The following is a 24,705-nucleotide window of genomic DNA, read 5'->3' on the forward strand; positions in this document are numbered from 1 at the left end:
CCTGGAGTCTTGACGTGGGCTGCTCTGCAGCAGCTCCCTGGAGTCTTGACGTGGGCTGCTCTGTAGCAGCTCCCTGGAGTCCTGACGTGGGCTGCTCTGTAGCAGCTCCCAGGAGTCCTGACGTGGGCTGCTCTATAGCAGCTCCCTGGAGTCCTGACGTGGGCTGCTCTGTAGCAGCTACCTGGAGTCTTGACGTGGGCTGCTCTGTAGCAGCTACCTGGAGACTTGACGTGGGCTGCTATGTAGCAGCTACCTGGAGTCTTGACGTGGGCTGCTATGTAGCAGCTACCTGGAGTCTTGACGTGGGCTGCTATGTAGCAGCTACCTGGAGTCTTGACGTGGGCTGCTCTGCAGCAGCTACCTGGAGTCTTGACGTGGGCTGCTCTGCAGCAGCTCCCTGGAGTCTTGACGTGGGCTGCTCTGGAGCAGCTCCCTGGAGTCCTGACGTGGGCTGCTCTGTAGCAGCTCCCAGGAGTCCTGACGTGGGCTGCTCTATAGCAGCTCCCTGGAGTCCTGACGTGGGCTGCTCTGTAGCAGCTACCTGGAGACTTGACGTGGGCTGCTCTGTAGCAGCTCCCTGGAGTCCTGACGTGGGCTGCTCTGTAGCAGCTACCTGGAGTCCTGACGTGGGCTGCTCTGTAGCAGCTACCTGGAGTCCTGACGTGGGCTGCTCTGTAGCAGCTCCCTGGAGTCCTGACGTGGGCTGCTCTGTAGCAGCTCCCTGGAGTCCTGACGTGGGCTGCTCTGTAGCAGCTCCCTGGAGTCTTGACGTGGGCTGCTCTGTAGCAGCTTCCTGGAGTCTTGACGTGGGCTGCTCTGTAGCAGCTACCTGGAGTCTTGACGTGGGCTGTTCTGTAGCAGCTCCCTGGAGTCTTGACGTGGGCTGCTCTGTAGCAGCTTCCTGGAGTCTTGACGTGGGCTGCTCTGTAGCAGCTACCTGGATTCTTGACGTGGGCTGCTCTGTAGCAGCTCCCTGGAGTCTTGACGTGGGCTGCTCTGTAGCAGCTTCCTGGAGTCTTGACGTGGGCTGCTCTGTAGCAGCTACCTGGAGTCTTGACGTGGGCTGCTCTGTAGCAGCTTCCTGGAGTCTTGACGTGGGCTGCTCTGTAGCAGCTCCCTGGAGTCTTGACGTGGGCTGCTCTGTAGCAGCTTCCTGGAGACTTGACGTGGGCTGCTCTGTAGCAGCTACCTGGAGTCCTGACATGGGCTGCTCTGTAGCAGCTACCTGGAGTCCTGACATGGGCTGCTCTGTAGCAGCTACCTGGAGTCCTGACATGGGCTGCTCTGTAACAGCTACCTGGAGACTTGACGTGGGCTGCTCTATAGCAGCTACCTGGAGACTTGACGTGGGCTGCTCTATAGCAGCTACCTGGAGTCCTGACGTGGGCTGCTCTGTAGCAGCTACCTGGAGTCCTGACATGGGCTGCTCTGTAGCAGCTACCTGGAGACTTGACGTGGGCTGCTCTGTAGCAGCTACCTGGAGACTTGACGTGGGCTGCTCTGTAGCAGCTACCTGGAGACTTGACGTGGGCTGCTCTGTAGCAGCTACCTGGAGTCCTGACATGGGCTGCTCTGTAGCAGCTACCTGGAGTCTTGACGTGGGCTGCTCTATAGCAGCTACCTGGAGTCCTGACATGGGCTGCTCTGTAGCAGCTACCTGGAGTCTTGACGTGGGCTGCTCTATAGCAGCTACCTGGAGTCTTGACGTGGGCTGCTCTGTAGCAGCTACCTGGAGTCTTGACGTGGGCTGCTCTATAGCAGCTACCTGGAGTCCTGACATGGGCTGCTCTGTAGCAGCTACCTGGAGTCTTGACGTGGGCTGCTCTATAGCAGCTACCTGGAGACTTGACGTGGGCTGCTCTGCAGCAGCTACCTGGAGACTTGACGTGGGCTGCTCTGTAGCAGCTACCTGGAGTCCTGACATGGGCTGCTCTGTAGCAGCTACCTGGAGTCTTGACGTGGGCTGCTCTATAGCAGCTACCTGGAGTCCTGACGTGGGCTGCTCTGTAGCAGCTACCTGGAGTCTTGACGTGGGCTGCTCTGCAGCAGCTCCCTGGAGTCTTGACGTGGGCTGCTCTGTAGCAGCTCCCTGGAGTCCTGACGTGGGCTGCTCTGTAGCAGCTCCCAGGAGTCCTGACGTGGGCTGCTCTATAGCAGCTCCCTGGAGTCCTGACGTGGGCTGCTCTGTAGCAGCTACCTGGAGTCTTGACGTGGGCTGCTCTGTAGCAGCTACCTGGAGACTTGACGTGGGCTGCTATGTAGCAGCTACCTGGAGTCTTGACGTGGGCTGCTCTGCAGCAGCTACCTGGAGTCTTGACGTGGGCTGCTCTGCAGCAGCTCCCTGGAGTCTTGACGTGGGCTGCTCTGGAGCAGCTCCCTGGAGTCCTGACGTGGGCTGCTCTGTAGCAGCTCCCAGGAGTCCTGACGTGGGCTGCTCTATAGCAGCTCCCTGGAGTCCTGACGTGGGCTGCTCTGTAGCAGCTACCTGGAGACTTGACGTGGGCTGCTCTGTAGCAGCTCCCTGGAGTCCTGACGTGGGCTGCTCTGTAGCAGCTACCTGGAGTCCTGACGTGGGCTGCTCTGTAGCAGCTACCTGGAGTCCTGACGTGGGCTGCTCTGTAGCAGCTCCCTGGAGTCCTGACGTGGGCTGCTCTGTAGCAGCTCCCTGGAGTCCTGACGTGGGCTGCTCTGTAGCAGCTACCTGGAGTCTTGACGTGGGCTGCTCTGTAGCAGCTCCCTGGAGTCTTGACGTGGGCTGCTCTGTAGCAGCTTCCTGGAGTCTTGACGTGGGCTGCTCTGTAGCAGCTACCTGGAGTCTTGACGTGGGCTGTTCTGTAGCAGCTCCCTGGAGTCTTGACGTGGGCTGCTCTGTAGCAGCTTCCTGGAGTCTTGACGTGGGCTGCTCTGTAGCAGCTACCTGGATTCTTGACGTGGGCTGCTCTGTAGCAGCTCCCTGGAGTCTTGACGTGGGCTGCTCTGTAGCAGCTTCCTGGAGTCTTGACGTGGGCTGCTCTGTAGCAGCTACCTGGAGTCTTGACGTGGGCTGCTCTGTAGCAGCTTCCTGGAGTCTTGACGTGGGCTGCTCTGTAGCAGCTCCCTGGAGTCTTGACGTGGGCTGCTCTGTAGCAGCTTCCTGGAGACTTGACGTGGGCTGCTCTGTAGCAGCTTCCTGGAGTCTTGACGTGGGCTGCTCTGTAGCAGCTCCCTGGAGTCTTGACGTGGGCTGCTCTGTAGCAGCTACCTGGAGTCCTGACATGGGCTGCTCTGTAGCAGCTTCCTGGAGTCTTGACGTGGGCTGCTCTGTAGCAGCTTCCTGGAGTCTTGACGTGGGCTGCTCTGTAGCAGCTCCCTGGAGTCTTGACGTGGGCTGCTCTGTAGCAGCTACCTGGAGACTTGACGTGGGCTGCTCTGTAGCAGCTACCTGGAGTCCTGACGTGGGCTGCTCTGTAGCAGCTACCTGGAGACTTGACGTGGGCTGCTCTGTAGCAGCTACCTGGAGTCCTGACGTGGGCTGCTCTGTAGCAGCTCCCTGGAGTCCTGACGTGGGCTGCTCTGTAGCAGCTCCCTGGAGTCCTGACGTGGGCTGCTCTGTAGCAGCTCCCAGGAGTCCTGACGTGGGCTGCTCTGTAGCAGCTCCCTGGAGTCCTGACGTGGGCTGCTCTGTAGCAGCTCCCTGGAGTCCTGACGTGGGCTGCTCTGTAGCAGCTCCCTGGAGTCCTGACGTGGGCTGCTCTGTAGCAGCTCCCTGGAGTCCTGACGTGGGCTGCTCTGTAGCAGCTACCTGGAGTCCTGACGTGGGCTGCTCTGTAGCAGCTCCCTGGAGTCTTGACGTGGGCTGCTCTGTAGCAGCTACCTGGAGACTTGACGTGGGCTGCTCTGTAGCAGCTCCCTGGAGTCCTGACGTGGGCAGCTCTGTAGCAGCTCCCTGGAGTCTTGACGTGGGCTGCTCTGTAGCAGCTACCTGGAGTCTTGACGTGGGCTGCTCTGTAGCAGCTTCCTGGAGTCTTGACGTGGGCTGCTCTGTAGCAGCTCCCTGGAGTCTTGACGTGGGCTGCTCTGTAGCAGCTCCCTGGAGTCTTGACGTGGGCTGCTCTGTAGCAGCTACCTGGAGACTTGACATGGGCTGCTCTGTAGCAGCTACCTGGAGACTTGACGTGGGCTGCTCTGTAGCAGCTACCTGGAGACTTGACGTGGGCTGCTCTGCAGCAGTAGCAGCTCCCTGGAGTCCTGATGTGGGCTGCTCTGTAGCAGCTCCCTGGAGTCCTGATGTGGGCTGCTCTGTAGCAGCTACCTGGAGTCTTGACGTGGGCTGCTCTGTAGCAGCTACCTGGAGTCTTGACGTGGGCTGCTCTGTAGCAGCTACCTGGAGTCTTGACATGGGCTGCTCTGTAGCAGCTACCTGGAGTCTTGACGTGGGCTGCTCTGTAGCAGCTACCTGGAGTCTTGACGTGGGCTGCTCTGCAGCAGCTCCCTGGAGACTTGACATGGGCTGCTCTGCAGCAGTAGCAGCTCCCTGGAGTCTTGATGTGGGCTGCTCTGTAGCAGCTCCCTGAAGGTTTGACTTGGGCGATGGAGGATGGCAGTAAAACAGCCTTACTGCCGCTTCATACTCCATCTCGATCTGCCTTATCCTCTCCATCAGCTCAGGAGAGGAACACAGGAGACCAGTCGTCTTGAGGATCTTTATTTGGCTTGCAGTGAACCTCAAGCGCTGCTCCAGCTCGGCAGGTGTTGCCCCAGAACACCGGGCTGGAGCGAGCGCAGACGGCATGGGCGGAGGTGCAGCTAGCCTGGGAGACAGTGCTGTGACAGACGAAGATGCGGGCTTACTTGCTGTAGCCCTCACGTCAGCTGGCTGGGAAACCACCTCCTCGCCAGCCGACCGGCTAGGAACCCCTGCACGTCGGCGTTTCTTGCGATGGGAGGAGTGCACAACCAGGGGAGCAGGCGGAGAACGGCGACGAAGGGGACCTGTCCCCGGAACTGGAATCGCCAACCTGGTTCTATCATAAGCGGCACTGACAGCCCCGCAGAACGGCGCAACAACTTCTCCGCCTCCCGAGACAGGAAAGTAAGGAGGTCAATGGAGCTAGCCTGATGCTCCTCCGCGAGGTCCATGTTTGGCGGAAACATACTGTCACGGTTCTGTGACGTTTACTTGGAATTGGACCCCACAATGCAGACGAGCAGGCAGCGTGATGGTTAGTGAAAAAGATTTAATAACGAAAACTCACTCACTACAGGAGGCAGGAACAAAACAAACGGGCAGGCAAGACAGGCATGGCATGATCAAAAAATAAGACTTGAGCATGAGAGTGAAAGATGTTTCCGCGAAGACTAACAGAACAGGTGTGAATATATGGCGTGAAAACCAGGTGGAGTAAGGAGACAGATTAACTTGAACAGGTGAGCCGAATAAACTTAAATTAACAGAACAAAACGTGACTGGAGCAAAACAGAGACTCTTGAACACAAACTAGAAAAACATGAAGCAAAAGCATAACCAGGAAAATAAACAGAAACATGATTCAAAACGTGAACAGTGAAAAACATAAGGAAAAAACCCCGAAACCAAAAACCAAACAACCCTACATCATGACACTTTGAGTACATTTATTTAGTGGGGGAAAAATTCCCTGTTTACACATAAAAAGTTTCTAACAAAATGCCTGCTTTCACATTTGCTGACATTATAAACAGTTTCTAAAAATTATAAAGGAAGCATTTTTTAAATGTAGATTCTTAACTTGATCAGACGGTAGAGAAAGTTCAAACTTCAAAGAGAAACAATAACTACTTGTTTCTTTTGGGTATTAAAATGACGTTACCGAAAGGCCAATTTCTCCACACTTAATGAGAAAGACAAGAGAACATGCCAATTAAGTAAGGCAGATGGGTGTGAATCTTTCTAAGTCAGAAAATGACCTAAACATGTCCAAACCTACAGCCAGAGCAAAAAATGTAACCACTGGAAATGGGACGAACAAGGCTCTATGAAGACCTCGGTTTGGCCTTCACCACAGACAGAGAGCAGGATGTTAGAGGACATGAAGAAATCTCCAAACCTCACTGTTTAAGAAATGCAGCAGAGGTTGACATGCTTTGCAGTAGGAGGACCCTCTCAGTGTTTTGGACCCCGCAGTGGGAATGCACTCAACTGACAATGTAATATAAAAGTTTCTGGGGAATGAAATTGCTGGGAAAAAACTTTCCAGGTCACGTTGTCAAAATGTGCCTTAAGAGAAAAAAGACATTTGAAACATAGAAAAAAACGATTACCGTAGATAACATCTTCTCGACCTCCACTATCCAGTGGTGGGCTCCACTCCAGCTTCACAGAAGTTTCATTCACCATTAAGATGACCCTTTGTGGTGCTTAGAATAAATCTACCGTGGCTCTAAAAAGTGCACACAACCCCTGTCAAATGACCAGTTTATGTTGCATTATAAAACTATAAGGGGGTCGTGGGGGCAGCAGACTCAGCAGAGATGCCCAGATGTCCCTCTCCCCAGACACCTCCTCCAGCTCCTCCAGGGAGGAGCCCAAGGCGTTCCCAAGCCAGCCGAGAGACATAGTCCCTCCAGCGTGTCCTGGGCCGTCCCCTGGGTCTCCTCCCGGTGGGACGTGCCTGGAACACCTCCCGAGGAAGGCGTCCAGGAGGCACCCGGTATAGACCTCAACTGGCTCCTCTCGATGTGGAGGAGCAGCGGCTCTACTCTGAGCTCCTCCCGGATGAAGCCTTAAACTGAAACTTTGTTAAAAAATCCTTTGTTTTAGTTTCAGCATTTAGTCTTCTTGGGTTTACACTTGTCACAAATTAAAGTGAATCTAAATATCTTGAAATAAAATTCAGCTGTCTTGGTATTGTTTTAATATTTCATCATTTGCATTTCTTAGTTGAAGCCATAGTTTCCAGAGAGGTGACAAATGATGAAGGTAATCTCATTGTTCAAAGGCATCAATCAGGAGAAGAATACAAAACAAAAAAGCCTCATAGCATTCCATACTGTATATACCATGACTAAATCAAGACAGTCATCATCAGTTGGACAAATCAGGGGACGATAGCGAGGTTCCAAAAACTGGGAATTTCTCCAGAACTGACTAAATGTGAGAGGCGACCAAGGGACTTCTAATGGAAACATCCAAGGCTGGCTAAAATCTCCTGAATATTCATGAAAAAACATGTAATGTTCTGATACAAAAGTAACACTGAAAGTCATCGAAAGAACAGTGTTTTCGGTGAAACACGGAGGTGGTAGCATCATGCTGTGGGTTAACTTTTCTTCAGATGCAACTAAGGTTTTTATCAATGTGAAAGAAGTTATGAACAGGACCTAATTGCAGTCAGCTTTGACCCACATCTTCGTGCGGCTGCTGGAAGATGAAAAGATTTTCTTAATTTTCAGCGTCACAGTGAGCCCATGCAAACATTAAAATCAATAAAACACTGACTTCATCAGAGGAAAATTAAAGTTTCGGAATGGCATAGCCTGGGTCTGGAACATACAGACTCCAATCAAAGCAGACTTAGCAAAAGGTTTTCACTTAATGAGTATGCACACTAATGAAACCAGATTATTGTAGCTTTATAATTTTTTACATTATTATAAACATTTTTCATTGATAGTGGAACCAAGTTTTGAATTGATCTGTCATAATCTCTTTACTTTGTTAAGTTAAGGTCCTTCAGCCTGCACCATCTGGCAGGAGACAAACAATGGAAATCTCCCTTCAGTGAAATTGGTTGCTTTTATTTTTGTGTTGTTCAAAATGTTCATTAATGCACAGCAAATAAAATAAGTGAAATCAAATGAAAGTCACAAAAGCCTGACATTTTAGCCAAATGTCTTTACTACATTTTTTAGCTTATGGCATAAACTTCAGAAAATTCTCACATCGGTGTCACACAGTGGCGGCCGGCCACAGAAGAAGTAATGGTGCCCTTACCTTGGCATACTGTCCCATTCTCCAGCGCCTCGTACCCGGCCTTACACATGCAGCGCCCAATGGGAACCATCCACTCTCCATCTCCGTTACAGTACAGCTTGATGGGCACGTCCACCTCCTCCCCATTGGGAACACAAACTCCTCTGGCTGCCACAAGAGAGGTGCTCTCTGCTCCTGACAAAGTCTCATGAAACACAGCCCCATTCTGGATTACTCGAGGACATTTCCTGTAGAAGACCTTGACAGCAATAACAGACATGCAGGCTCCGTAATCCTGGAAAGCCAAGTAGAATCCTTTGCGTGAAACAGGTCCAAAACTTCGAACTTCACTGTTGATCTTCATTTTGCGTCCACCAAGTTCAACCTGAGAGAAGCTTTCGTCCGCAGCTATTGTGTCCACTTTCACCCAGGGGTTCTCCATCCAGGGAGGGAAAACTTTAGTGGCCACATCAGAGTCAGACTCAAAGTAATAAAGGTTGAAGGTCTCTTTGCAGGAACCGGGAACGTTGGGTATAGAACTGCAGTCTCGCACTGAAAACTTCATCTGGACATGGATGCGCTGAGCACCTCGGCGGTGGATGTACCTTGTGCGTATCCAGTTGTTCTGGCTGTTGTCAAAAACATTGCATACCTGGTATGTCCGGATGGTATTCACATGTTCGTCATAACCACTCACTTCTTCCCACTGAAACATATGCAAAAACAGAACATCTATTACAAACATATAAAATAAATTTCAAGCTCTACAACTCAGCACCAGCCGTTTTAAATCATCAAGGTGTTATTATTATGGCTTTAAAAAGAAACGGCACTAAAAGACACTAAAATTATCATTTTAATATTTTAAAACCCTTCTACTTAGACGTCTCTGAGGTATAGGTCTGTCACGATGACAAATTTTGCTGGACGATGAATTGTCCCAGAATTTATTGTGATAAACGATAATATTGTTGTAGACCACTGACGAATATAACGATAATGGCATAATAATGCAAGTAGCTGCACCCTCGTTGTTTTTCCAAATCTCATCTAGTGTTTGTTTGGCTCCATAACGGCTCCATACGCCTGGAAAGTACCTGACGCAAGACTTGACTCCTGCCTACGCTAAGGTAACGAGAAGGGAGGGGTGAGTCGCGACCGATGCACTGGAGTGAACATTTTGTCATCCAGTCTCTTTGGTAGAAACAGAGGGAGACATATGGAAAACAAATAACCATGCAAACAGAAATTATCAAACTCATTTTAATTTATCATCCGATTAATTGATTTATTGCTTATTGTGACAAGCCAACTGAGTTACTGGAGTTTTCTCTGAGTGCATGTAGTACATTAGTGATCCCCCGTCCCACACCTGTTGCTGTGTGCTGCACAAGAGGCGGGAGGTTGTGAATACTTGTAGTGAGGTGCGAATACATATTTAGAGGCCATAAAACAGCAGCCCGCTCTTTTGTGCGAAACAGTACTCTGACAAAGACTGATTCTATGGTCCCCACCAAGGCCGTGGGCTGTGAGAGCTCAGCAGCTCTTCTGATAACACACGTTAGCCTCTTTTGTCTCACACACACACACACACACACACACACACACACACACACACACACACACACATACATACTAGTGTCATGTGCACCAAGATCATAATTAAAACGTTATCATGTAGATGTGTTAATAAAAACAGAAAAACAACTCCATTTTTAATGGATCGTTTTGTGCACAGGGTCTAAATTTACAGACAAAATATTTCCTTTTGGAACAGCCATCACAAAGCCCCTATCTCTATCCTAAAGAAAACCTGAGGGCAGAGAAGCTTGTGGAAGGACTACCAGAATGATTGACCCAAGTCAGACAGGTTTACAAGCAATTCTAACTTCTGAATCAAAAGATAGAAACGGATTATGGCTTTACTTTCCCTTTGTCTCTCTGTTACAGAAAACCAAGCTACCTCAGATAAGTGATCACTCCTAAAAACAGATCACGATCAAGGCAGTTGTTCGATTAGCAGATCAGCAGACTGGCTTACAAAGATTATGATATGAAAAGCTGCAGGAGGTCGTGATGAAGGAGCCCAAATGCAAAAGCTTTTCCATTCTGGGTTTGTTTCAGGCTAATAAATAACGGCAGCATGCAATCTGTTGCACGTTTCTGTACACCTGAGGTTAGGCTTCAATAACTGTAAAACCTAGTAAAGCCTTGATGATTTGCATTATGTCCAGATACATAAAACAATAGAAATGAAACAGGATATAGTCTCTTCTTTTAATGTAAATATCAAATATCTTTATTTTCAATGTAAGTATGTAAACATCACAGTCATGTTATCTAACCACAGAGGCCATCAAGTTTCTACGTGTTTCCGTTTGTTGCCCTCACCCCTTGCGATGGGTAAATGGTCCACCCAAGTTCTGCTGTTGCGGTTGTTGAATCCATCAGAACCTCTGCAGAAAAGGGAGAAAGGAGAAAACATTGTCAAAGAAATCAACCTCCGAACACGTCTTTATGAAGTTTCAATTGTGTTACTCTGCAGAAAAGGAAAAATAAAGATATGAATTATGACTCTGCATTATTTGATTGTGTGATCAAGTAATATCTATAAAAGAGCCTTTTCCTATATCAGTTATGTATTAATATAATGTATTTCTTTCAAGCAGCAATTAAAGATGTTATAATAACTTCATGTGAAAGTTGCATACAGTCATGTGATAAAAATTAGGACACTATGAACGTCTGTGTTTTTTTTATAGATTTGGACACATATTTAATCTTAATTTTAACAATAATAAAAATGTAAAGTAATAAAAGCAAACAATTAAAACTGAAGAAAATATTTTTTAAAGGTTTTTGTACATTCTGATTAAAAATAGAATTACATTAGGAAACCTCCACATTCATTCCCACTTAAAATGGCTAAAATTACAACAGGTGTCTCATGGTCTGATGGTCCCTGGACAGGTGAGCCTAAAGTTGAATTATGTGGACACCATAAAAGAGGATATGATTGGCAAAGAACAAATACAGGATTCCAAGAAAATAAAACTCCTAACAACTGTAGAGCATCGAGGTGGAAGTGTCATGGTTTGGGGATGCTTTGCTACAGCAGAACCTGACCCACTTTCCATTACAGAATCCACCATCAATCCTATCAGAGAGCGGAATGGGGAAAATGGAAGACCATCTGTAAAATAATTAAAGCTGAAGCAGAACTGGACCCTGCATTATGACAATGACCCAAAACCAAAACAGGTCTGTTTGTCCCAGGATGGGCGAGAAGGCCCAACGGAACAGACGAAAACGATGAGGGAACGGTTGCCTGCCGTGGAGTGGAGTGACACCGTCAGGCTTACAGCTTGATTTTACTGCGTAGGCAACTCTGTCTTCACCTTAATACCTTTTGTTTAATGAGTAAATCAGGGTTAATTTTTGTTACGTGTAATTCAATCACTTTCTTTTCGAAAGGTAAATATACACTGCTCAAAAAAATAAAGGGAACACTCAAATAACACATCCTATATCTGAATAAATGAAATATTCTCATTGAATACAAGGGTGGCTTGTCCTCTTCAGGTTGGAGGGGAGTTCCTGCCTCAAGTAGAGTAGTTTAAGTATCTCGGGGTCTTGTTCATGAGTGAGGGAAGAATGGAGCAGGAGATCGACAGACGGATCGGTGCGGCTGCCACAGTAATGGGGGCACTGTGCCGGTCCGTTGTGGTGAAGAGAGAGCTGAGCCAAAAAGCAAAGATCTCAATTTACCGGTCAGTCTACGTTCCTACCCTCACCTATGGCTATGAACTTTGGGTCATGACCGAAAGAACGAGATCCCGGATACAAGCGGCTGAAATGAGTTTCCTCCGTAGGGTGGCCGGGCACTCCCTTAGAGATAGGGTGAGGAGCTCGGTCATCCGGGAGGGGCTCGGAGTAGAGCCGCTGCTCCTCCACATCGAGAGGAGCCAGTTGAGGGCATCTATACCGGATGCCTCCTGGACACCTTCCTCTGGAGGTGTTCCAGGCACGTCCCACCGGGAGGAGGCCAAGGGGACGGCCCAGGACACGCTGGAGGGACTATGTCTCTCGGCTGGCCTGGGAACGCCTTGGGCTCCCCCCGGAGGAACTGGAGGAGGTGTCTGGAGAGAGGGAATTCTGGGCGTCTCTGCTGAGTCTGCTGCCCCTGCGACCCGGTCCCGGATAAAGCGGAAGACGACGAGTACGAGTACGAGTACTTTGTTCTGTACAAAGTTGAATGTGCTGACAACAAAATCACACAAAAATCATCAATGGAAATAAAATTTATTAACCAATGAAGGCCTGGATTTGGAGTCACACATGAAATTAAAGTGGAAAAACACACTACAGGCTGATCCAACTTTGATGTAATGTCCTTAAAACAAGTCAAAATGAGGCTCAGTATTGTGTGTGACCTCCACGTGTCTGTATGACCTCCCTACAACGCCTGGACATGCTCCTGATGAGACGGCAGATGGTCTCCTGAGGGATCTCCTCCCAGACCTGGACTAAAGCATCCACCAAACCCTGGACAGTCTGTGGTGCAACGTGACGTTGGTGGATGGAGCGAGACATGATGTTCCAGATGTGCTCAATCGGATTCAGGTCTGGGGAACGGACGGGCCAGTCCATAGCTTCAATGTCTTCATCTTGCAGGAAACTGCTGACACACTCCAGCCACATGAGGTCTAGTATTGTTCTGCATTAGGAGGAACACAGGGCCAACCGCACCAGCTTATGGTCTCACAAGGGGTCTGAGGATCTCATCTTGGTACCTAATGGCAGTCAGGCTACCTCTGGCGAGCACATGGAGGGCCATGCGGCCCTCCAAAGAAATGCCACCCCACACCATTACTGACCCACTGCCAAACCGGTCATGCTGAAGGATGTTGCAGGCAGCAGATCTCTCTCCACGGTGTCTCCAGACTCTGTCACGTCTGTCACATCTGCTCACTGTGAACCTGCTTTCATCTGTGAAGACCACAGGGCGCCAGTGGTGAATTTGCCAATCCTGGTGTTCTCTGGCAAATGCCAAGCGTCCTGCACGGTGTTGGGCTGTGAGCCCAACCCCCATTTGTGGACGTCGGGCCCTCATACCATCCTCATGGAGTTGGTGTCTAACCGTTTGTGCAGACACATGCACATTTGTGGTCTGCTGGAGGTCATTTTGCAGGGCTCTGGCAGTGCTCCTCCTGTTCCTCCTTGCACAAAGGTGGAGGTAGCGGTTCTGCTGCTGGGTTGTTGCCCTCCTACGGCCTCCTCCACGTCTCCTGGTGTACTGGTCTGTCTCCTGGTAGCGCCTCCAGGTTCTGGACACTACGCTGACAGACACAGCAAACCTTCTTGTCACAGCTCGCATTGATGTGCCATCCTGGATGAGCTGCACTACCTGAGCCACTTGTGTGGGTTGTAGAGTCCGTCTCATGCTACCACGAGTGTGAAAGCACCACCAACATTCAAAAGTGACCAAAACATCAGCCAGAAAGCATCGGTACTGAGAAGTGGTCTGTGGTCCCCACCTGCAGAACCACTCCTTTATTGAGTGTCTTGCTAATCACCAAAGATTTCCTCCTGTTGTCTTTTCCATTTGAACAACATGATGTAAAATTGATTGTCAATCAGTGTTGCTTCCTAAGTGGACAGTTTGATTTCACATAAGTTTGATTTACTGGGAGTTATATTGAGTTGTTTAAGTCTTCCCTTTATTTTTTAAAGCAGTGTATATCTAACAGTATTCCATGGTGGTCTTAATTTTTACAAGCTTTATCACAGCCACAGATGTATGAAAGCACATGGGCATGTAGATTATTTCTCAAAACTGCTTTAAAATCACAGGTTGCTCTCAAGAGCTCTGGGAACTCAAGCTTCGTACTTTAATAGGATATCATGTGTGAAATAATTGTATTTCCAGAAAACATTTCCAGTTCTTCTACGTGTTTATCATAAATAAGTAGAAACTATGAGAAACAACAAAAACTCAGCCATGGAGTCATGGAGTGGCAGGCCACAGAAAAAAGCCCTTTTTTGTTAAGCTCCATCAACCACTGAACACCACAGGCTGTTTATGAATACTGTCTTCAGGGAGATCTTTTAAAATGGATATTTTATTTAAATGAATAATTTTTTTTGTTTCCATAGTGGCCTACCTCTAAAAATTTTATTTTAAAAAGCTTAGCAAACTGAAACAATCTGAGATTAAAATAATTAGTTAGGAATTTAGAAAATGAATGTCAGGGTTCAGCTGAGTGATACTAAAATGTGAGCGCCACTGTTGCAACCAAGTGGCCCGTTTTTCTGGGTGATCGCTTCCTGTTAGTGTCAGCAGCAATTAATGAGGAGTTAGGAGCGAGCAGCAGGCCAGGTGTTAGAGCCACAGTTAGGCAGGAACAAAGAGGTCACTAGCACTGACCCGCAACAGATTTTAAATGGATCTATTCACGCTTACAGTTCAAAATTTTAAAAAAAAGGGAAATTCAAATTCCCATAGATTAGCTCATGTTCTTAATAAAGGTTGTTTAATGTTAGCTGCCTCTTGTTTGAGCATATTGTATTTTAATTTGACCCAAACCCATACCTTGTTTCTTCGGATTTATTGTCACCTAGGACCAAATTCCAAATAATTTTGCTCTCATTAAAATATTGTCTATTTTCGAAAAAAACCAAAACTATAATTAAACAGAAGTTTTAAAGCCACGCTTTAAACTTTTAACTATGGCATTATGGATTTAGTGTTCTGCTCCAGTATGATCTGTTTATACTTCTGTTTATGAAGAATAAAGTGAAAGTTGAAGTTCAGATTTACACTAGATTAAGATACACAGATTTCTCCTTCTTGCCCTGCGATGGACTGGCGACCTGTTCAGGGTGTACCCCGCCTTCCGCCCATAGATTGCTGGAGATAGACACCAAGTCCTCCGCAACACACTATGGAAGAAGCGATAAACAATGACTGACTGATTTCTCCTGCTCCTCCGCTGTGCCAGCAGTAAAAATGTTTGGATGCTTTCTGTGTCTGGAGTGAACTACTGTTGGCTGGATGCACAGCCTGGCGTACAGAAGAAACTCATTACATGCTTTTATGCCTTCATTTTTCTAAAGAGGGTTCTGTCTCCCAGGAATCTGCACAGGAATTGAGCAGGTTATGAACAGACAGATTGGTATCAGAAGAAGCCCAAGAGCTTCTTCTAGAGGTGCAGTACAACCAGCCAATAAAAATCAAAAATGCCATTTTGAGCTTTTTCTTCTTTCATAATCCCAGCCATGGTGCATAAGGGTAGGAACTAAAATACAATAACCAGCACATTGAGAAATAGCCCAGCTTTAAAAAAGACTAAAAGATAAAAGGAAAAGTGTCAGTTTGTCCATACCAGAGGATGTAGAGACTGCCAAAACTGCCTCATAGCTTCGGCTACATGACTCAATAGATGCACTAGATCAGGGTTTTTAACCCTGGGCTTCAGGGCCTACTGTCTCTGCTCCAACACACCTGAAATGACTGCATTACCTCCTCAGCATCCCATCAAATGGTACAGAAGCCTGTTAATCACCCATGCAGTTAAATCAGGAGTGTGAAAGCAGGAAACGTTCTAAAACATGCAGGACAATGGGCTCTGAGAACCAGGATTGGGAAACCTTACACTAGTGAATTTGAAGGAAGGGTACTAGATAGCAAATGCATTTAAAGTGTAATCTCTTTGGCAGGGTGATAAGATGAGAGTGGAAGCTTCCAAAGCAGAGAATTAACTCTACTGGAGAAGCATGTGGGAGTTAGAGGTATCACATACTGGCAATGCTTCATGGCTGGACGATCTGAGAGGTGACTACAAATTCTCCAACAGGTACTAGCATATATAACAGTGACATGCTGTGCATATGCAATACAATACAGTCTTTAGTTTAAAGCATTAGACTGCACTGTTAGGGGTTCATCGTACGTCCTGACATGACTTACGATGAACCCCTAACAGCACAGGTTAACCAGCTAATCAAAGTATTTAATAACATGTAATATAATTTACAGCAGTGAAAACAAGCATAGAGCATGGGCAGAATGACAGGCATGGAGCAAACAGCAGGATCCAGTGCCGAACAATGAAAACCATAGAGTTTAAATACAGAGGCACGGTGGAGAAATGACCAATGAACAAGAAGAGCTAACCAAATGAAATGGAAAGCAGCTGGTGGCAGGGAGAATGCAGAGGAACTGAAGGAGAAACAGAAACATGGAAGGAAGAGGAGGAACATAGGAACAGAACTCTAAATGTACAGGAATACTGGAAATAAGTAAACAATGGGATAAACTAAAAATAACAGCAACTAAAGACCATAAAGAGGGAAGTGCAGGGAAACAGACTAGAAGGAAACTCAACACCTAACAGGTGAATCATGACAATAAGATAGAAACGAATGTCAGCCAATATAGTGAGTAAGAACATAATTTGGCCCAGAAGGGTATTGGCAATAGGAGCCAAGCATAAACTACTGGTTGATGGGGAAGATCACAAAAGATTACCAGAACACACATGCAAACCTATACAACACCTAAATAACTACAACTCCAAATCATCTATTAGTTGTATTCATTAAGGTGTACTCAATCACACAGTCTCATGCAAACCCTGAATCTGACCCTAACTCCATTAAGTGCTGGTAATGCATCAACAAGGCATCATCTCTGTCTGGGTACCGTCCCTCATTGCTCTGACAGACTGTTGGACAATTCAGCAACTGCCTACATCACATCAATGTTACCTTTTATGCACAGCACCAAAGTTAGAGAAAACATCAGTACATCTTACCAAAGCGACACCTCATACTGACTGTCAGGCCTTCTGTGGGAGGGCCGATGGTTTCAGTTTGTACTGTAGCCAGAGGCACCTTGCAGTTATCAGTCGACCATGAACTTCTCGATATACTACAATATTCCAGAGTCAAATATGAAGCCATCTATCTGACAGCTGAATCTCAGCCCAGTCTTGCTCATTAACAGGACAGTAATCTCAAACACAGCAGCAGATCTGTGACAGAATGGCTCATAAAGAAAAGAATCAAGGTGTTGCAATGGCTCAGTCAAAGCCCAGACCTCAACCTTACCATAATGCTGTGGTGGGACAAGGCAAGGACCATTTTCCGGTCCGGTTGTTCCGTTCCTATGGTTTAAAGTCCTTTTAATGTAATCTTCTCTTTTTCTTAATATCTATACTGAAAACATATTTTTAACATAGTGCCTTCCGACACTTCAACCATGTTCTTATGTCTGTTTATCACAATCAAAGTAACAATAACAACATTATTATTATAAACACAACAATCAAAGTACTTTTGCATTTACCAGAATTATAATACCTACTTATATATTATTTTAAATAAAAGCAGTTAGATCATTAGACACATTTTCAGTATGTTCTGAAATCTAAAACTACAGAACTCATACATCTGGTACCTATGCAAATAAAATCGATCCTGTCTCATAAACTAGTACAAAATAAATAAATCTAAAAGCAGCTGACTCTACACTAATTTACATGAAATGGGATAAGTTGTACTCCTTATGAAAAATGTATAAACACCCGGGATCTAAATCTTTTGAGAAATGTAGTCACAGAAATACACTAGTGAATGCGTGTTAATAATGAAAGGCGCCAGTTCCACATTTAAAATGTATGCTGGCTCGGCACGGCTGGGGTGCATTAGTATCTGATGTCCTCCTTTCGTGACTACACACTTATTATAGCTTTTGTTCATTCAAGCAGCATATTCTGGATCATGCAGGATTTACCGTTGAAAATCACCTGAAAAAACTACCAGATTTCTTTGCTATATTCAGTATTATTGTAAATATTTGGTTGTGAGAACTTGGTTTATGTAAACTTGACAATTGATTGTCTGTTCAAACTGATGCTTTGTAAAATATTATTCTTATGTAAATATAAACAATAGAAATGCATGCATGTCATATTCGTTTTCTGTAGCATTAACTGTCATTCATCCTACTGGCTCCATCTGTCCCTGCAGTTCTGCTGCATGGATACAGGGAGAGCTCTTCTGCTTCCAGCCCTGTGCATGATTCAGTAAAAGTAGGCCAAAGAGGAGGAGAGCGTGGGCCAACTAAGCCCAGCACACATAATCCTACTAGGCTGAATCACATAATATATGTCATGATAGATCAAACCAATAGAGACGCATCACCAAAATTTACTTTGTTTCACGTCACAGAGATGGTTGTCAACAGGCGTCCAGCTCATGCTTCTATACTCCAGCACAGTCATATGGTTCATGATGGTTAGTTTTAAAAAAAAGTATGTCATGATGGAGGGTTATTTATTGGGGTGCTTAGGACAGACATGCGAAAGAGTTTACTTTTATCTTCTCAGCGATCTATTTCAATATTGATTACTATACCTCTAAATGGCCTAGATAGGGAGCCATGAATTAAATCCAGAAGTGATCATGCACATGTTTTTATTGCATTGAGGAATTACCCACAATAGTAAAAAGCAATGACATGGTCAGTGTCAACAAGCGACCTCCGTCCTTCACAGTAACCAACAGGATTCTCGGCCATTATTTGGAACTTTTAGAAGAATATTTTGGGTCATTATCCTGTTGGAGGACCCATGACCTGAACTCAGGCTGAGCTTTCTGACACTGGGCCATTGTTTTCTTTTTATTGAATGCCTTGAAAGTCCTGAAACTTCAATGTATCCTGTCCAGATTTAAGGTTCCTCACGACACATGCAGTAGAGGAACCACAAAGCAAAACTGACTGTCTGTACTATACATCTGATCACCCTGGGATTGCACTTACTCCTGAATCCATGTCCTGGGGGTTGTCCACAGTTCCTTGAACCTTACAGTATTTAATTATAGTGGCCACTGTGGTCAGGAGATGATAATGAGTGTCAGGGATCTGGGTGGTGTTGTGTTTGTGTGGTGTTTCTTAAGAGGACCTGGCTGCCAGTCATTTGATGCCTGAGTGTCAACCTATGTGGTGAGCTCCAACGTTCTCCCCTGGATCAGCTCCTCAGTGAAGCTTCCTGGATTTGCTGCTTAAACCTCCTCGAGCCATAACCTCACGGACATGGTTTTTCCACAAAAACAGGAAACATGGAGCATTGCATGGACATTCTGTAAAGGTGCCAATAAAGGTGCTCGTATTTGTAGATGAAGAAACTAAATAATGATCAAAATGAAGTCTTTTTAGTTTTAACAGTATAGGTGGGTGCATTTTTAATTCAAACAGCAGTCTATCATTGCAATGATACCAACAAATAGATGCTCTCAGATCAAACATCATGTGCAGAATTTGAAAAACGTCCTCCATGGAGAAACAAGGCAGATGGAAACATCCTGTGTCTCCAAGCATCTCTATGCACCATTATAAGACCCTGTTTCTCAGACATGCAGCCTAGTTATCATCGATATCAGACAGGTTGCAATTTCACACTTCATCATAGAAGACGAGCAATAACTCTGCTGTGATTCACTCCTACTCTAAAGTTTATTGAGACTGAGAGGAACATATCCAGAGGATGATGACAACAAAGATTTTAGGCTGTGAAACATAAACTGGCATGACCAGAATGACCAAACGGCTTTGAGGTTGTTAGATGTTAGACATAAAAAAGACCACAGTGTCATCATGGAGTCAGATCTGAATTTTAATATTCGCATAAAGTCTATTAGTAAATGACAATTACAATTACTTCTTATCATCTTAAAAACATAACCAGAATAAAGAGTTTCTTATAAAATCAGGACACAGAAAAACTGGTGCATGTTTTAGTTTCAGGAGCTTAGATCACTGTAACGGTGTCCATCTAAAATGCTGCTGCCAGAGTCCTGACCACCACCAGGAGAATGGATGATATTATATCAGTCCTTAAAGTGCTGTACTGCTTCACTGTTTGTAAAATGAATCTAAAATGTTGCTGATGGTCTCTATGGCACTAAATGGTGTAGGACCTATTTAAGAGTTGCTGGTCACCTGTGAACCATGTAGAAGAATCTGGTAATCTGGGACCTTCTAACTCAGTGTTCCCAGAACCAGAAGTAAACAGGGAACCAGCATTTAGCTTTAATGCTGCTCGTCTCTGGAACCGAACTGCCTGAAGCCTCAAGATTTGTAGAAACTGTTGGTCCTCAAATCAGGACCTTTGAACATTGAACATTGCTGTTTTCAGCAGCTTTCCCATAAAGGTTAAAGATGTTTAACCAGCAAATTTCTGTCATTTCGTAGCTTTTTATTAGTATTTAATTTGGACGTCTTGGATGTTTTTTATGTAGCGCTCAAATTTTCATTATTGTTCTTTTGATGTACAGTACAAACCAAATGTTTTGTTAAATCCTTTAGCTGTGTCAGACTGGTGACCTGTCCAGCACGTAGCAAGCCTCATTTCCATTACCTGCTCGAGAGTAGGGAAGGGCATTTATCGCTACATTTATCATTATTGTGAAAACTTTGTTGTCATGGTAAGTATTCAATTTAACAATGATAAATCCTATAAATGATGGATGAAAACCCAAAAACTGAATATTTTGTTGTAATTTGTATTTTTACCATTTCTCCGCTGTTTATTCCATTTGGTCTTCAACAAATATCGATCAAATTCAAATATATTGTTAAATGAAGGTAATATGTGCACTTTAGTGAATCACTTTTTATGTCAGTGGTGTCCTACAGAAGTCTGTTTACAAATAGGTAGTATTAGAGCAGTATTAGTTTGTGTGGGTTTTGACAGCAGTGACGTGCAGTCATAGCTACCCAGTTATCTAAAAAAGACTGAAAAGCATTTGTAAATAGTTGTTTTATCATCAGTTTTATTGTTATCACAAAATGTAATGATACCATTTTATTTTATATCACCCACCTCTACTGGAGATAGGCACCTGCCTCCCCCCAGAGCTCTAAGCAGGACGGTGTAAAAAATAAATGGATGGAAGAAAGGATGGAACTCCTTCAGTTTTATAATGCAACATATTTATGGTATTAAAATTAAAACTTGGGTACAGGGATGTGAAAAAATAAGGACATCCCATAAAATATTCTGTTCTTTTAAAAGAAATGCTCACATATCAATGTCTATTGTTTTTTTGTATCTTTGGAAAGTTTCGTGATTTAAATACAGGTAAACAGCAAAATTTTCACCCATTAAACAAAACATCAACAAAACTGTGGATTCGAACTTAGGAAAAGGTTAGGACTGTCGTGAAGCGACATCTTTGGTTTTGTTGTGGTCTTGTGTTTCTATTAGTTTGGAATTTGTCTAAGTTCTTTTAGTAGTTTATTATCTATTATTTGTTATGGTTTTCTTATGACTATTAGTATATTTGTTGTATTCTAGTTTAGTTTCCCTTTTAGTATATTTATGTTTATTTATGTTTTGGTATTTGTTCACCTGCGCTCTTTGTTTACTAGTTTATTTTCTCTGTTCTTCCTCGTCCTGGTTCCCTTTCTGTGGTTTAAATTTTGTTTATTTTCGGTCAGAGTTTCTTTAAGGGTTCTTTGTTAATTATTAGGTTTTGATGTTTCTTCTATTCCCTCTAGTTTCTCTGTTTACTTTAGTTAATGATTATTCTAGGTTCTTATGTTTCTTTTGGTTTATTATCTTTGTCCATAGTTTTGCTTAGTTCGGTTTCCCTAAGTTTTGTTGTTTGTAGTTTTGTTTTTGTAGTCAGGTTCCTTTGGTTACGTTATTGCCTAACTTCCCTCATGTTCCCTTTTGTTTTATAGCCTGGTCCTCTTAGCTACCATTGATATTCCCTCAGTTCTCTACTACCTGGTCCACACCTGTTTTCCATTCTCCTCTGATTACCTGCCTCTGTTTCTCATTGGTTCATACCTCACTCCCCTCTGTTTATAAGCTCTCTGGTTTTGATTGTTCTTTGCTGGTTCCTTCCGTTACTACCCCGTTCATATCTCTGTTCACCTACCTTCGTCTATGTACTTTTCCTACTATGTTCCTGCAGTATCAACATCGTACGTTTTTGGATTTCTTGTATCTGCAGTGATTTTGCTACGTTCTTGCTAAATTGGAAAACCTTTGGATTATTCTTTAAATAAAGTAAGAAGACTCCTTTAAACATGCTGCTGCCGAGCTCTTGTCTGTGCTTTGGTCACTCTAAACCACAGAACGCAACAAGGACACCCTATCCACTAAGAGCTAACGTAACCCCCCTTTGGCTGAACTACCTTCAGTGAGATCTGTCTTGTGGCCATCCGTCATCTCTGACATCTGTCTAAGGAAAGTTTGCCCCAGACCTCACTTTCAGCTGTGAAATGTTTGAGGGGTTCCTTGCATGTACAGACCATATCAGACTCAGCCCAGAACTTTTTATCTTTTAATTTTCAGTCTTTGGTGGATTTACTGGTATGCTTTGAGCCATTTTCATGTTGCAGGGTCCATTGTAAGGGTTTCAGAGATCTAGTCTGTTGCAGTCTACATGCGGGTGTTTTTGCTTGGAATCCCTTTCCAGAATCTTAAGAAGCTACAAAAGTCTATCTGAAAGCCTCTTAACAGCTCTTTTGATCTCACCATGGTGTTCACCCTCACTTCACCAGTCAGAAATGCACTTGTTGAGGCGGGACAAGCTTTCTTCAAAATGTTGCGTAAAAGTGTTCTTCTCATCTGATCCTGATCTGATATGCTTGTGTGTCATTTTATCTATTTTAATTGTGTCAGGATCTGATATGCTTGTGTGTCATTTTATCTATTTTAATTGTGTCAGGATCTGAACTGCTGATCATGCCAGTAACCAGTTTCCTCACTAGGTGTCGCAGGAGTCCGGAAATCTGGAGGCTGACAGGTGCAGCCTATCTGGTCATCAGCCACGGCGCAATAAAAGGGAGGACTGCTAGAATATCAGCGGCTGACTGTTTTGCCCCAGTGGTATTAGAACTCTCCTCGAATCTCACGTTTTAAAATGTTCTTGTCAAGCCAAGTTCTCAGTAACCTTTGCCTCTCTTATGCAGGTATTGCTCTATGCTTTGCTACTTTGGTTTAGAAGAATCTCTGGAATTTCCACGGACCGTGAACTTCACCGGACATCTTACCTGGCTGGCAGTCCGAACGGATCAGTGTACCGCTCCAGCCGGCAATCCTGTCCACCCCTCCTCAAAGGATTATTTCCCTGGCTCCTGCCGACATCGTTCTCTGGATCAGCTCTCAGTCCTGACACGTCCTCTCCCTGGCGGATACCGGCGCCCCATCAGTAAGCATTACCTGCACCTAGCCTATTCGTTGCAAGTTACTATTACTTACCTCCGTTCCTCCCCATCACAGCCCAGCCTGGCCTTCATGGTTGCCAGATCCTCGTTCCTTTCTTTAAATAAAATAATTAAAACGTTCTTTGTTCCTGAGTGTTCTCTGCATGTGGGTCAAGTCGGCAATCAAAATTATGACAAATTGGGAATTAATTTGTGCGAGTCCTAATTATTTCTCACCAGGAACTGCATTTTTTGATTACATATGACAGAAACACATTTTGGTAGAATTAAAAACCACTTTTAAACCAAATCCGCAAGGGGTATGAATGATTGTTGTCTTTATTTTATAGATTCATATGTCACTGAGGCTGGTTTAGAGCCCCTTTCAGTCCCTAAAGTCCAGCCCAGGAAACATGTAAGTCCATGTTTCCATAAAGAGGGTTTAGTCTAACATAGGTTGTATTTGTAAATACAAAAGCTTAGCCCCATCACTAATCACTGTGTCTTATGAACAAGTAAAAAAGGGCAAACAAACGGCAGTCCTACCCAGTCATAGTTAACACTCTGGAAGATTAAATATTCTAAGCTCATATTGTCTCAATTACTAACCTTCTAGATAGTTTACAGTCTGGAAAACCTCTACATGAAGTCTGGAGCACATCCTGCAGACATTTGCATTCCACGCACCTGAACATTTCAGGACCTCCAAGGCAAGTGTAAAAATTGTTTTATACTTTATGCATGTGTTTCTTGTTGTGGGACTGGATGTGGGTATGTGTTAGTCAGTTAAAGATTGAGTAGGCAGAAATAACATGGTCTAAAGCTACTGATCCCCTTGGGGAAGAAAATATGCTTCAGTGAGTATATGCTACAGTAAAACTTATGCATCAGTGGACAATGAGACTCAATGTCTTGTTGCCTGAAACTATGTTTGAGGTTTGAGGTAGCTTCTACCAGGATATCAGCTATGTTAATTTAAAACCAAAACATTGGCAGAATATTTTATCATATTGTGCTTCACCTCGTTTGTTCACCACATGGATTATTTATCAGCACACACAGAAATAACACAACCTCCAGAGTAGGGATTCTCTGGTTCTCTGTGATTCTGCACATTTGAACTCAGAGAGTACTGTCACCAGAAGTACATTATGTTGATTACACAGACTTCCTATGACACACAATCAACCAAAATGTAAAAATACACCTCATTAATCAGGAGCACAAGAACAAGCATATCGCACAACAGCAATAATAAGCGTCCTCCAAACCAGACAGGAGACAAGTTGCAGGACATACATGGATGCACATGAAACAGTCCAGGACACAAGAGCATGGTGTAAGGTACTGGCAGGCAGAACATTCATGAATAACCAGTAACTGAAATATAACGGAACGCCAGTGCTGAGCATAGGATTAAAGTCCCACAGTCAAAGCAGGAGATATCATCAACTGTGGTGAAGAAGATCACCGAAGGATTCAGAGTGACAGGTGATGACCAAACCAAAAAGACATTCTGGTAGGCATCAAACTGCAGAAGAACTCAGAAATG

The 24,705-nt window shown here is 45.0% G+C and overlaps 1 protein-coding gene across 1 annotated transcript in view; it reads right to left on the bottom strand.

Moving 5' to 3' along the window:
• LOC124876437 (ephrin type-B receptor 2-like) overlaps window positions 1-24,705 on the bottom strand; it is a 52,936-nt gene that overhangs the window by 25,165 nt on the left and 3,066 nt on the right. The window contains exons 2-3 of the mRNA XM_047379200.1: window positions 10,322-10,386; window positions 7,952-8,636 (exon numbers count right to left, since the gene is read on the bottom strand). Of these exons, the coding sequence (XP_047235156.1) occupies window positions 7,952-8,636; window positions 10,322-10,386 (750 nt within the window). The remainder of the gene's footprint in view (window positions 1-7,951; window positions 8,637-10,321; window positions 10,387-24,705) is intronic.

This window comes from Girardinichthys multiradiatus, chromosome 1, assembly GCF_021462225.1.
Source record: "Girardinichthys multiradiatus isolate DD_20200921_A chromosome 1, DD_fGirMul_XY1, whole genome shotgun sequence".
Lineage (NCBI taxonomy): Eukaryota > Metazoa > Chordata > Actinopteri > Cyprinodontiformes > Goodeidae > Girardinichthys > Girardinichthys multiradiatus.